General features: G+C 39.3%; 1 protein-coding gene and 1 long non-coding RNA gene across 2 annotated transcripts in view; one reads left to right on the forward strand and one right to left on the reverse strand.

Moving 5' to 3' along the window:
• LOC144039695 (uncharacterized) overlaps window positions 1–13,109 on the forward strand; it is an 18,506-nt gene continuing 5,397 nt past the window's right edge. Inside the window, exon 1 of the long non-coding RNA XR_013289515.1 lies at window positions 1–103. This is a non-coding gene — a long non-coding RNA (uncharacterized LOC144039695). The remainder of the gene's footprint in view (window positions 104–13,109) is intronic.
• The window catches only part of LOC144039693 (adhesion G-protein coupled receptor F1-like), a 19,698-nt gene continuing 8,711 nt past the window's right edge, over window positions 2,123–13,109 (reverse strand). Inside the window, exons 14-21 of the mRNA XM_077553310.1 lie at window positions 11,424–11,558; window positions 11,139–11,323; window positions 9,954–10,130; window positions 8,487–9,866; window positions 6,405–6,446; window positions 5,999–6,055; window positions 5,853–5,910; window positions 2,123–2,923 (exon numbers count right to left, since the gene is read on the reverse strand). Of these exons, the coding sequence (XP_077409436.1) occupies window positions 2,868–2,923; window positions 5,853–5,910; window positions 5,999–6,055; window positions 6,405–6,446; window positions 8,487–9,866; window positions 9,954–10,130; window positions 11,139–11,323; window positions 11,424–11,558 (2,090 nt within the window). The 3' untranslated portion in view covers window positions 2,123–2,867. The remainder of the gene's footprint in view (window positions 2,924–5,852; window positions 5,911–5,998; window positions 6,056–6,404; window positions 6,447–8,486; window positions 9,867–9,953; window positions 10,131–11,138; window positions 11,324–11,423; window positions 11,559–13,109) is intronic.

Raw genomic sequence — 13,109 nt, forward strand, 5'->3', positions numbered from 1 at the left:
GCGGTGGCTTGAAGTGAAATGTGGGCGTGAGGTACACTGGATCTCGCGCGAAAGCGACACGCGTCAACGTGGGATGCAGACAAACACAACGCAGAACTGCACGGTAATTAACAAGCATATATTCATTGTAAATATGCCCAATTTAATGAGAACACGGTTATTTTTGTTGCGGTGAGGTAATTTTATCAAGGCAGGTCAACTTGTTACGCTGTTTTAGAAAGGTTTCATGATCTAAAATGGAAAATTGTTCATTCGTTTACGCTGAGTCCTCGTTCGGTTGTTGCTGGTTATTCAGATATCTAATTTAAACACGTACGTGACGGTTGGTCCACCATAATAATTATCTCATATTAGGATAGGCGGTTGGGATGAAAGATGGATGGATGAATTTTCTCTCCAAAGTGGATATTTTGCCGTGTTTTAAAAGCTCACATAGCGCTATTTTGCCGTGAACCGCGCGAGAACTATACAAGTTTGAATTCTGTCGGCAAAATAGCGCTAGCAGGAGAGTTGCCGGTCGCCTCTCCATAGTTTGCCGTGAAACGCGAGAAAACTACAAGTACGAATTCTGAAGAGTCTGGACGCGGCCATAGTCTTAGTCATAGTCATTATTGTTTCCTCCCGTTATGCTTCCGCATTTATGCCCTTTCGTTTCATCACCTTTTGCTCTGTTTGCCTATTTTGGATGTTGTTTTGTTTCTCAGCCAGAATCTTGTTTTCCTACTTGTTTTTGTCTAATTAAATCCCTTTTTTGACTGCACCTCCTTGCCATGCTTTCCTGCACATGGGTCCGCAATCACCACCCCAACATAACATCTTCCCTGCAGGAATCATCTTCATCCTTTCCATGTACACCAGAAGGATCTAGATCAGGGATGGCGAGATCCGGTCCTCGAGGACCGGAGTCCTGCAGGTTTTGGGTATTTCCCTTTTTCAACACAGATTGTTCATAATCAGCTCATCAGCAATCTCTGCATAAGTCTGATAATGATTCTGTTAATTGGAATCAGCTGCAGTTAGAGTTGGGAAACCTCTAAAATCTGCAAGATTTTTACCACGATTTTTACCACGAAGATCGCAGTTTGCCGCCCCTGATCTAGAGCCAGAAGCCCTAGACCAGGGGCCACCAATGTGGTGCATGTGGGCTTGAATTGCCTTACATTTTAACTTAACTGTTCTATGTTCAGGGTTTGTTGCCAAATAATTGTAAATGTGTACATCTTAAAGATATTTATTCATCCACAGAAGATTTTATCTGGATTTAACTCGGTGATCAAGCACCTTTTTCCTCCAATGACATTCAGTAGTTTGACAGTTCATATAAAAGTTGTCATGTTTGGGTTCTGTTTGGGTTCGGTTTTTCTTTGTGTTCTGGGTGTTTGTGTTTATTTGTCTGTGATTGGTGCTTTAGTCATGTGTTCCTCGTTTCTGTCTTTGTCTCGTTATGCCCACCTGTGTGTGTCTTCCCTTCCCAGTGTGGGTGAGCAATCAGTGCCCTCTGTCTCGTTTCCCCAGGTGTATCTCGTTAGGTCATTAGTGTTGGTCTGTTTAGGTGCCGTCCACACAAAAGCCAGTTTCAGTGTATCCTCACAAGTTTCTTACCGTTTAGGCCGTTCATCCAAACGATGGCGCGGTTTCGGAGCTTGAAACTGATCACTTTTGAAACCGGGCTCCAGAGTGGAAAGAGTTCAACACGGGCCTCGTACGCTTCGATCTGGACACCATATGCAGGTTACTCCTCCAGTGACGACGTTGTAGTCACAGCTCGATGACGACGCATCGTCGTAGTTTGATGACGTATGCTCCAATTCTCGCGTGACTGCGCGCGAACCGCCAGTCTGTCAACAACAATGGCAGATAGCCGTGTGTAGTCGTTTTGCGCTGCCTCCTTAGGATCCATTTTCTTAACCGCTTGTCTTCACCTTGGGTTGCGGGGGGTGCTGGAGCCTATCCCAGCTGGCTTTGGGCAGTAGGTGGGGGGGGATTGCCAGCCAATCGCAGGGCACACAGAGACATCTACACTCACAATGAAACTAAACTATTTCTAAACAAAACTATTCAAAAGTCAATAAGATCAGTCATTGCTTGATATCCTTTATTCAGGATTATATTAAATGTTACTATCAAATCATGTACAGAAAAATTATTAAAAAAATTATACATATATATATATTTTTTTCAAGCATACTAATGTGCCTAATGCATTGCATGTTCATAGCACTCAATACATTTAGTAAAGGGAGTTTTACTTAAGGACAGAGGCCATTTCCACTGTATAGCAATATAGCTCCTATCGGGCAAGTATGTTAAGTAACACACAGCTGGTAAAATTCAAGGAAAATACACAAACATGCAACATACAAAGTAACTGTTACTGTGATTAGAATGCATACATTAAGCACAAAAAGATAGGGATAATCACCATCGGTTTTCGGATGAAATTTCAGAATGAACCTACATTCCACACATTTTGACAATTACCACTGGTATTCAAACGATCCTCCTCATCCTGCTCTTCACATTTTGACATGAGACCTAGATATCACCTAATAATTAACCAACAGTACCTTGCAAGCAAGGATCCAAACAGGAATGTGGCCACTGGTCTAATTTTGTCATTCAGCTCCTTGTTAGAGAACAATATATATATATATATATATAATATACACACACACTGTATAGAAAAAATAACCCTTTGACCCGAATACAGTAGTTGTAATATTTTGAGTGTATGTGCATGTACTGTACAGTATTAACAGAATAGTAGTGTTATTGTACTTGTGACCTCTTATTGCTCAGCATTCACACCCTTTTTTGGGAACAGTTTGTTGCTTGGTCAGCCTGAGTAGAGATGTTTGCGGCAGTTATCAAGTGTTGATTGCCTGAGATGATGAAGAGATATTGGATGATACATTGTTACCGCCTGAAAAACACAACAAAACAGATTAAATCAGTGACGAAATGGCTAGATTTATACTCCACATCTTGGTTGCTGTCATCTGTTGCTATGTTGACTGTCTTATGCTGAGTGTTAATTTTTGTCTACATACAATACAGTATGGGCCCTGCAATTAACCAGCAACCAGCCCAGATTGTAGTCCGTCTTTTGTACAAAGTCAGATGGGCTAGGCAGCTCATGCATAGCCCGTATTAATATTCAGCATAGAAAATGGATGGATGATTGAATGGATGGTTGCATGGATACATCCATGCAACCATCCATTCAGTACTTTACATGCTTCTGCGTATTCTCACCTGATGAGTAAAGTATAACCTAATCAATTGATTGTCGAGTTCCTCGCTTGACAGGATTGTAGCTACCAATTGTTGAATGGCAACTATGAGATAAATAAATGCCCAGAATGAGCTACAAAAATCAAGTACAAATACCAAAACTCAGGGACCCTATTTTCGTGCCCTGTGCAAAGCGCGGTCTTACATATTTTACATGGGTGGAGTTTCCCTTATTTTGGCATTTTTCCAGATGTGCGCAGTTAGAAACATTTCTTTGCACTGTTGTGGGAGTGAACACAGCCAATTTGGCTGCTCTCATTCCCTTTAACTCATTTGCTATAAAAAAAAAACACGTATAAAAACGTATAAAAACGTTCTATTTTAAATATTGCCATGGTCCCAAAAAACGTATGTATACGGTTTAAAAAAACAAAACTAAATGATGCTAGTATACAGAAGGCTTTGATGCAGCCTCTGACCTGAACAGGTCGTTTAAAGCAATGGTAGTTAATACAAAATTTACAAGCAGAGTATAAGAGATCAACTAGGGCCATGTTGCAAAAAAGCTCTTTTCCCCAGTGTTTTAAACAGATTTGTGAATAGTGATAAAACTTAGCTATATTCTAATGCTAATTGCTGCAAAACGGAAACAGATATAGATTTTTCCTGATGAAAGCAGCGTCTCTAATCTTTGTTTTGGTAAGATCCATGTTTTTATAGCAATAGAACACAATATTCTGTGGGCCTTGCAAAATCAGTCAAAATCCAGTAAAACAGCTGGATGTGAAGGGGGTTGCTTCATTTAAAATGAATGAGTTAAAAGGACAGTAACGTGAAAAATCAACTTTTTGGCGCTTTTAGCCAAGTTAAAATGCTAATTCCTCACCAAAGTGGTGTTTTCCCCCATTTGCCCCTCTATGAGAAATTCTAGGTCATTCTGCTCTCCAAGCACCAGCCCCTACCAACCCGAGAAAATTAGCGGGTGCTTACTCTATGACGTCATCAGGTGTGGACCCACCCCCGCACCGCCTATGCGGACTAAACACATGTCCACTTTCTCTGAGAACTTCATGCTTGCAGGATAGTGATAAAAGCCTTTATCAGTAAATGTTCTATCCAAATGAATTCAAAGCAATCAATTATCCTTTTCCATTTGCAACGGCAAAGTGCAATGACAATTGGCCGTCTTAAATTCCCAGAAAGTTGTGGCTGACACTTGTGTAAACTACAAGTACAATTTCTGCACTATTTAACCTAAATGAATGAATGGTGTAGTGGTTTGTGTGCTCACACTATAAGCAGAAGGTCCCGGGTTCATGTCCCACTCAGGGTTTTTTTTCCCCCTTCCTTCCTCCTCAACTACGATTTATTGCGGCAAATGAGCTGTTTTGTTTCAAATGTTTATTGAAGAATTAAACATCCATCCAATTTCCCCATTTAAAGAATGTGTGGCCACTCAGAGGAGTGCTTGAACGCAGCTCTCCTGAGTTTTGTGGGCGTTGCATGCAGCAACCGGCTTAGGGGCGCGGCAACCACACGGGGAGAGGCGGGGTTGTACTGAACTGGGCGTTTTACTTCCACTTAAGAGAAATCGGCAGCAAAATACCTAATATTTCCTAAAAAATTACATTGCCATGGTGTCAAAGGAAATATTTAATCATTATATGCCTGTACTGTAGTTAACTGTGGAATGGCTTAAAATACTGAGATACATCCCCTTTAAATACAGTACATTGTAGCAGAGACGCATGGTCTAACATGGTGGAAGCAGAAACGGACTCTCTAGGGTCCATGTAGGACAGGGTTCACCAATTCTAGTCCTCGAGGTCCGTAGTCCTGCAGGTTTTAGATAGTTCCACCCACGAGCACACCTGATTCGTATAATCAACTTATCAGCATGCCTGATAACGATCCTGATCTTTAGTATCAGGTGTGTTGGTAGGCAGAAACATCTAAAACTTGCTGGACTCCGCACCTCAAGGACCGGAATTGGTGAACCCTGATGTAGGAGATCAATGCGCGCAAAGTATGTTTATGAGGAACTGCAAGAAGATCTCCACTTGCAGATGATGAAAAGTTGGCCAGGGAGCTCACGGATCATTAAGTTGGCACTTGGAGAGCACATTTCACCTCAATCGTTCATCTCTATGTGTGACGACATCCCGACCCATATCTGTGCCGTGGCCAGTGGGGTGATTTTAAAAATATAAAAAAAGATTATAATGTACTGTAAGTAAATGTATTGATTTCTTCAATGATTCAGAAAGTTTGATGCACACTGTTGTCATACTTATGAATGAAATAAGATGATATCCACCACATCTGTGGAGCGAAGCATAGAATCTGTCTGCCTCGACTTCAATCAAATTCACCAAAATTGCGTTACATCACCTGCGCCACAACTTATACCTGCTTCCAGCAGGCGCAAAGTTTAACCTATTTTCAGCCACCAACTGGTCAGGTGCGTTGGGAGCATGTAAAAGAAAATACTCTCAGTCCACTGGAATGCCCAAAATCATTCGGTGTGGTCTGCCAAATTCCCAACATGCTAAATGAGGCTTGCATGGGCAAAACAGAGCACAAGAAGTATATTGCACACTTCTCAAAAGATGCTATACCTCTTCTTCCCAAGTTCTTAAAAATCTGCCATCCACTTGATGATCCAGCACTCGTGGTCTAAAAGAATTGCCAAAACCACACGTCATTATTGGAGAAACGATAATGTGATCTATGAACAGTGCGGATGAATTCAGTGCGTTCTTACCTTTGTCCCACTCCTGGTAAATTGAGACGATGTCAACACCGCTATTTCTGACCGAACCTGAAAAAAATGTAGTGCACACAAATTAGCATCTGACAGCACAACTCTGATAAGTCTGGCAGGAGTTATGTCAAGATTTGTGATTTTTAAACTAAATTTTCCAATGTGTGTTACCAATAAAACAATGAAGCAAATTGAAGCAAATATAACATCAAAACTAAGACAATTGTGGGAAAGCTGAGATGCAATGATCGTAATTGCTATGCTCATTTCAACTATGCATAATTACAGAAGACCACTCATAAGATTCAAAGTCATTTAAGAAGCAAAATGTGAGTTAGTTTAGCTTGGTAGCATACCCCAAAACCCCAAATTGCTTCTTTTTTTTTTATGTATTAGTGGCACGTACCTTTTTGTCTAAGAGCGTTCCGAAAACTAATATGAAAAAACCCTATGTGAAGATAAGAAGAGAAGCTTTAGACAACAAAAAAATTAATTTCTTGATGAACATGCAGCACATTGTAAAACATAAAATCATATTATCACATTAACCTACTGTATTAGACTTAGAACCTCTATTCAAAGTCTAATACAGTAGGTTAATGTGAGACTCCCAGCACTAGCAGTATATGGAGGACCAAAACTGCCCAAAAAATAAAATAAATAAATGTGAAAATCAAAACGGATATAAAAATACAATTCAAAAATGAAATACAAAAAAATAAATATGAATGGAAATAAAAACAACAAAATATTGTGTATACTGTATATATATATCCCTAAATAAATAAATACATGTAAAAATAAATACAAAAATAAAAAACAAGATCTAAAAATAAATATAAATATAATTAAATATCAATCAATCAATAAAAATGCTCTGGTCTCACATTTATCTATTTCATGCTGCAGACACTCTGTCAGGTCGAAATGTTATTCAATTGAGGGGGCGGCCCCCCCGGCTTGCATAGAGAGCTCCAGTACTTGTCCACTGTCACCACAACTTGTTGTCGAGCAACTCAAGTCGCAAGTTGTGGTTCTCGTTTTTTATTTTTTTATTTTATTTATTTATTTATGGATACATATTTGTTGTCGTTTTTATTTCCATTTGTATTTATTTTTTAAATTATATATTTTTTATATCTGTTTTTATTTTCACTTTTATTCATTTAGTCATTTATTTTTAATTTTGGCAGTTTTGCTCCTCTATACCAATAATATCCCGTTGTAAGTACATCATGCCTCAGCAAGGTGTGAAAGTTAATGATGAGTATATTATTTGTCATTTAACTTTGAATGTACAATGGTAAAATATTTGCCCACTTCACCAATAAGAATGTTTTTAATGAAAACTTTAAAAATATTATTTTGAAATTAGTACATTCTGAAAGTTGACCACTGTCACGCAAATAATTAACAACTTTGCAGGTTCCACTGTTCAGTATATACAACATATTACATCCCTTTAAAGCAAGCCAAGACTAGGCATGGGCCAATATTAGATTTTGACGGAATGATAGCTGAGATACTATGGTATCACGGTATTACAATTACAGCTCTAAAATGACCTTTTTTTAAAATAGTTTACTGAAAAAAGCAGCTTTTTTTCCCGCATTGAACACAATCTATTCTCTTTTTTCTACGCAAAGTATACAATATTCTGTACAGACAAAACATGTCAAATTGTCAATAAACAAATGTTGATTCTTCTTAGTAAGTCACAGTGTCCAATCACTGGTAAGCTAATTTTAGAACAGACCCCTGGGCTACTCATGCTGTCCTTAGGGCTAACTAGCACCCACTGGCACTTTTTTGTTGTTGTTGTTGTTGTTCTTTTTTAGGACATTGCACATCAATCAGAACAAAACACATCAGTGTTTGCAGTCTCTTTTTCGTCTTGCGCCCTCCCTCTCTGCTCTCTGGTCGCCAAGAAGGATAAAAACTGTTTAGTGGAGGCAATTAACTTCAAAGAGGTTTATTTTTGTCACGTCAGGATCTTGAAACTGTAATCAATGCTTTTATTACAGCTTTACTTGAAGATTGTAATGCTCTTTACTTTTAAAATCCCATTAATCTTATCCAGAATGCCCGGATTTTTAACTGGCTTTCAACCTAGTTTGATATATATTGATTTTTATTATCCGGCCTGTCCTTGTGTATTCTATTTTTTATTTCTTACACTTTCATCTAATCACCTTTATTCCTGTTGTTTTTGAAGTGCTTTATAAATATTGTTATTGATTAATTGGTTGTGTAAGGTTAAACAGATAACAATTTCATGGGCTTAATCCAAGTCAGCTGGAAGTCTTTGTGTTTTGATGTTAGACTTTTTAGGATCTGGTAATGAATTTCCACCATAGATGGGCTCGGTTGACTAAATATTGACACAAGATTGGAAAAAAAATTTAAGTAAAAGAAATAATATATGACCAAATACAAAAGAGATAAACACATGAAATAAATACATACAACACAATTATCGGAAACTCACTTGCAGAGAGTTGAAGAAGGCGAAGGCAATGTGGATTCCAATATTACTTGGGTCAATCAAGATTCCAACTCCAAGACCCCATGTTATTCCAAAGAACGGTGTGAGGATGGCTAAGCTCCTAATAATGACCACCAGGACATACTTCTCATCTTCTTGTACATTGTTTGTCATTCCACGACTCTGCAATATTTTAACTGTCACCACAATTAGGATTATAATGTTTATAAACACGATGACCAGTGCAGGGACCACAAATGCCAGCAGAGCTCTTGACGTATCCCAATTGAGCCAGCAGATCACATTTTCTCGAATGTAAGCATCGTTTGGTGCAGTTACAGCGATAGTAACGACTGCGATAAGCAGTGGGGCTCCATAGCCAAGAGAGAATCCAATTGCCAACATTGTGTTTGTTGAAAGTCTTCCACCAAAGATCCATATTAAGCGGTAGAATAACAACAAGGCTGATGATAACATCCAGAAAAAGAGGGCTAAGTAAAATAAATGGATGAAAAAGGTAGCAGCGGTGCATACGTCTGGGTTTCTTCTATTTCTAGGTTCTTCAGAGATACTTGCACCAACAATGAACCAAATGTTTGCAATCAGGAGACAAACTGCAATGTTAACAATGGAAACATGGCGCAAGTATGACGTGGCGTTATTGCTAACTTTTCTCAATATAAAAGCCTCAATAATGAGGCATATCACTAAAGATGCCATGGAAATGCCGACGCCAATATAGCTTATGAAATCCAACAGACGGCTGATTATATCAATAGGTGACATGAGGATTGAAAATGAGGTCAGGTGGTCACACTGACATGTGACTGTTTCATCCTCTCCGACAAGTTCGCAGCCTTCATCATCCCATCCTCCCAGACCGCCGGAGAGGGAAAAGTTCCAGAACACACACTGTGGGTTTCCCAGACTATTATTGACTATGTCAAATGTGAAAGTGATATTGTCGATGATGGTGTCAGACTGAACAAGTACGACTCTCCCATTGATGACCCTGCCCGAAAAGTTGTTCCCATCTCTTGGAGGAATTACATTATTCATGGTTTCAAAGGTTATCACAGTGAGGTTTGTTGCTCCATCAGCCTCCTGTATTTCTATCTCCACTGTAGAATTAAAGTCCCCGTTGAAATTGTTGATGAATGTAGTTTTGTTCAAGAGAATCAAAGGCGTTTCAATGCCAAAGGATGCATTGACAAGCCTACGTGTTATACCCTCCAGAGCAAACAACAATAATGAACTGACACTCTCATTTCTGGGAGTGATGGTTCTTGGGTCTATAGACTCTATGATAGCTTCAAAGTTAAGAATATCCCATGATTCTCTTGCCGCATCTCTAGTAAGGACATCAGTAACGAATAGGACATCCTAGAGTAAAAAGGGAAAAAGAACTAGAGTCAGTACTTGTCTTAACGCCTACTGTATTGTTAGATGAAACAACACAAACACACGTACCTCCATAGAGTCCTGACTTATCGTGATACCGAATGTTGTCACAAAGTTGGATACATTGTTCAAAATTCTAACAACGGCCTCAATGTCGTTAGGCGATTGAACCACTTCGTCGCTTTGTTCTAGAGTAACATTGCGGAGTTCGTCCAGGAATTCTTCTAAAGTCTCTTCAGTCAACAACTGCATTTTCAGAGGGGGAAAAAATGTTACAATCAATATGTGCATCAAGTTTTCTATTTGAAAACTTTAAAACTCAGGAAAATATATTGTCTGTCGTCAAACTCAGATTTGTAGTCCATGTGCCAAATGCAGTGTTACCCCCGAGATTACACCGCATGCGTGTGCGTTGCAGATCCGCTCCGCTCAGTCTTGACTACGTGGTCCAAACACGCCAATACCATGGACAAAACTCACCGGCTGCAACAACTGCGGTCCGCCAGCTCCATCACCGGCAACTTCCCGCCGTGTGTCGCATGATCACACGCAATTATGTGGCACAACTTGCATTGAAGTTTTTACTGAAGTTAGTAATAAATCACCGTCCACTCCCATAGCTTCTGCTATGACGTTCCATGCTGCATTTTTTAGGATGTGCCAGGTCATATATAATTTTGTGGCTTTCCACCTCCATTATAAATCTCTCCTCGTCTATGTTCGCTGGTGTTTAAATTTAAACCGTGAATAAGCACCTGGCCTGTTGACTCCAGGCCTGGCTCCGCCCATTATGACGTTTTGCTGACATGATTGCGAAATAGGAACTGGTGAGTGTTATTCTGAAAAGTAACCAAAAATGTTTTATTTTGAAACTGCGTCGGTCTTCCTGTCCCACTTGATGTGTTCTGTGCCACTTTGCCATTTGACGGATGCCAACGGATGCCAAAGGATGCGACGTCCGGCAAAAAATAGAAAATAGTTCTATTCGTCCGACGAACTGCGGCACGACGGAGCTGGTCCGCAGTCGACCCGCAATGCATACGCAGTCCGTGTAAATTGAACAAGCTGATAGAATGGAAAAGATTCTACTCCGCCGCCGGAGCGGATCCCAACACACGCATGCGGTGTAATTTAGGGGTTAGTCAGTCACTCCAGATAACCCCTTATGGGGAAATGGCTCCCATTAGTTGTCCAATAACTCAAATCCTCTTTACATTTCAATTTCGTGGGGGGAAAAAAAGTCAACCATCTCACCGTGGATTGAATGAGTAGTTGTGTAATCCTCTGGAGGGTGCAGTTGTCGTCTCGAGCTTCCCATTCTCCACTTGCCCTGCAAATGGCAGTCTTTTGTCCCACCTGCTCTGATTCACAAGAAGCTCTTCCCACGTCATTTAAAAACCCATTTCCGAAGTCTGGATCAGCTACACATGTGAATGTACCTGGAAAGACAATGCATGTTTACCCAAGTGATGGAAGATGGGGATAAAAGCTTTAACTCTCAAGTATTAAATGTGTTGTCATTGCTGGCTCAGGGCTTACCATCATTGATTAACAGCAATGTTATGTTCCGTGTGAATCGAGAATTTTCAACCACTTCACAAGTAATGATTAATTCTTGGTTATCACAGTCTTCTTGTGTGATTGTTATCAGTTGTTGGATGACAGGGCCTGTTCCTAAACATGTACACACAAAACCCAGCATTGTGAAACATTATTAACATACAGTTTAGTCAAAATTATTCAAAAACTGAATTTTGCTTTGTGCATTTTTGAAAATTCTGCATTCGGGAAAACCAACACAAGAATTTGCAAATTCCACACACAAATGTTGTGTAATTTGTCATATATTTTCTCATTTTCTTGTGTTATTGCAGCCACAAGATCCCTTCTCAACAGATACAAATTCACTTTAACTCACAATTGGCGAGGCTAACAATAATTTGGGGCGACACTATAGATTAGCTCATACTGATTTGGCAAAAGTTTGTAATTTCTAACGAGACCATTTGGCATTATAATCAAATAGATGAAAACAAAAGCACAACAAAAATAATTTTTTTGAGTTTTCCCGCCATCTTTGATCATGTGCCACCATTATGAAATTCTTAAAATTTGTGAAATTTCAATGAAATGTATTGCATTATTATTATTTGCACATTTGGTGTTTTTGAGTATTTCTTTGGCACAAATGAATGGTTAAGGGGTTCTTATTCACATTAAAAATGGTTATTGAATTTTACTGCCAATTTGGACTTTGCGACCATTTAACTAAGTTAGTAAGCAGTGGCGAGCGGTCATAATAAGATATTAATGCAGTTATGCCCAAGCCCTTCAATAAAATCATTGAAAATATTTTTATATAGTCAGTGTCCTCTATTATACAATACCTTAGTTTTACTGTTTTGGTCTTAAATTCTTATGTGTAATCTGTTTTCCTCACGGAAAGCTGAAAAGCTGACAGCTTGTTTTGCGAATGCACAATGAGAAATCAAGTTGTCTTAATTCCAAGAGGTTGTTTTTGTACGTGCAAATGGCAAAAAAAAGCTGGCAGCTGATAACGTGCGTGCGCATAATTGGCTTACTTGACTTGTTCTGCGGTAAACAGTCAGTGGTTCAGTTCATTGCCGAGTCACAATGAGTGCCGTTTTCTCTGGGAACTTTTGAGGAAAAGAAGAATATAATTTCAAGTGGTCTTTCTACTCCTGAAGTAATCATCACGAAAATGGGGAAGAATTTTGTCCGTCACTTTCAAGCCAGGACGTACGAGAAACATAAATGGCTCGCTGACTGTCCACAGGTTAGCAAACTTGATTGTTGGTTGAAATCACTTGTGGCTCCGCTGCGATGTCATTTTTTCCTCTCCTGGGTTGAGCCCACTTCGTGGGCACGAGCCAGTTCCGAATACTGCAAATTCCAACGTATTTGCAAATTTGTGGGCATGTGATTGTGTCATTTCACTCACCACGGAGCTGGTTACATTACAGTGTGTGTGCATCAAGCTGCGTCAGTCCTGAATATTTCCGATTTAATTTTATACCTACATAGTGGTATAAAATAATAATTAAATAATATTTAATATTAAAATTAAGAATAAGAATAAAAATACCCCAAAATATGTGTCACTCCAGCATGCCCACTCTAATAGGTTACCACTCGCAACTGTTAGTAAGTCACTTAGGTTCAGCTGTGATTATAATATTATTATGTAGTCAGGTTTTGAGATTT

This window comes from Vanacampus margaritifer, chromosome 19 (assembly GCF_051991255.1).
Source record: "Vanacampus margaritifer isolate UIUO_Vmar chromosome 19, RoL_Vmar_1.0, whole genome shotgun sequence".
In the NCBI taxonomy this organism is placed as follows: Eukaryota; Metazoa; Chordata; class Actinopteri; order Syngnathiformes; family Syngnathidae; genus Vanacampus; species Vanacampus margaritifer.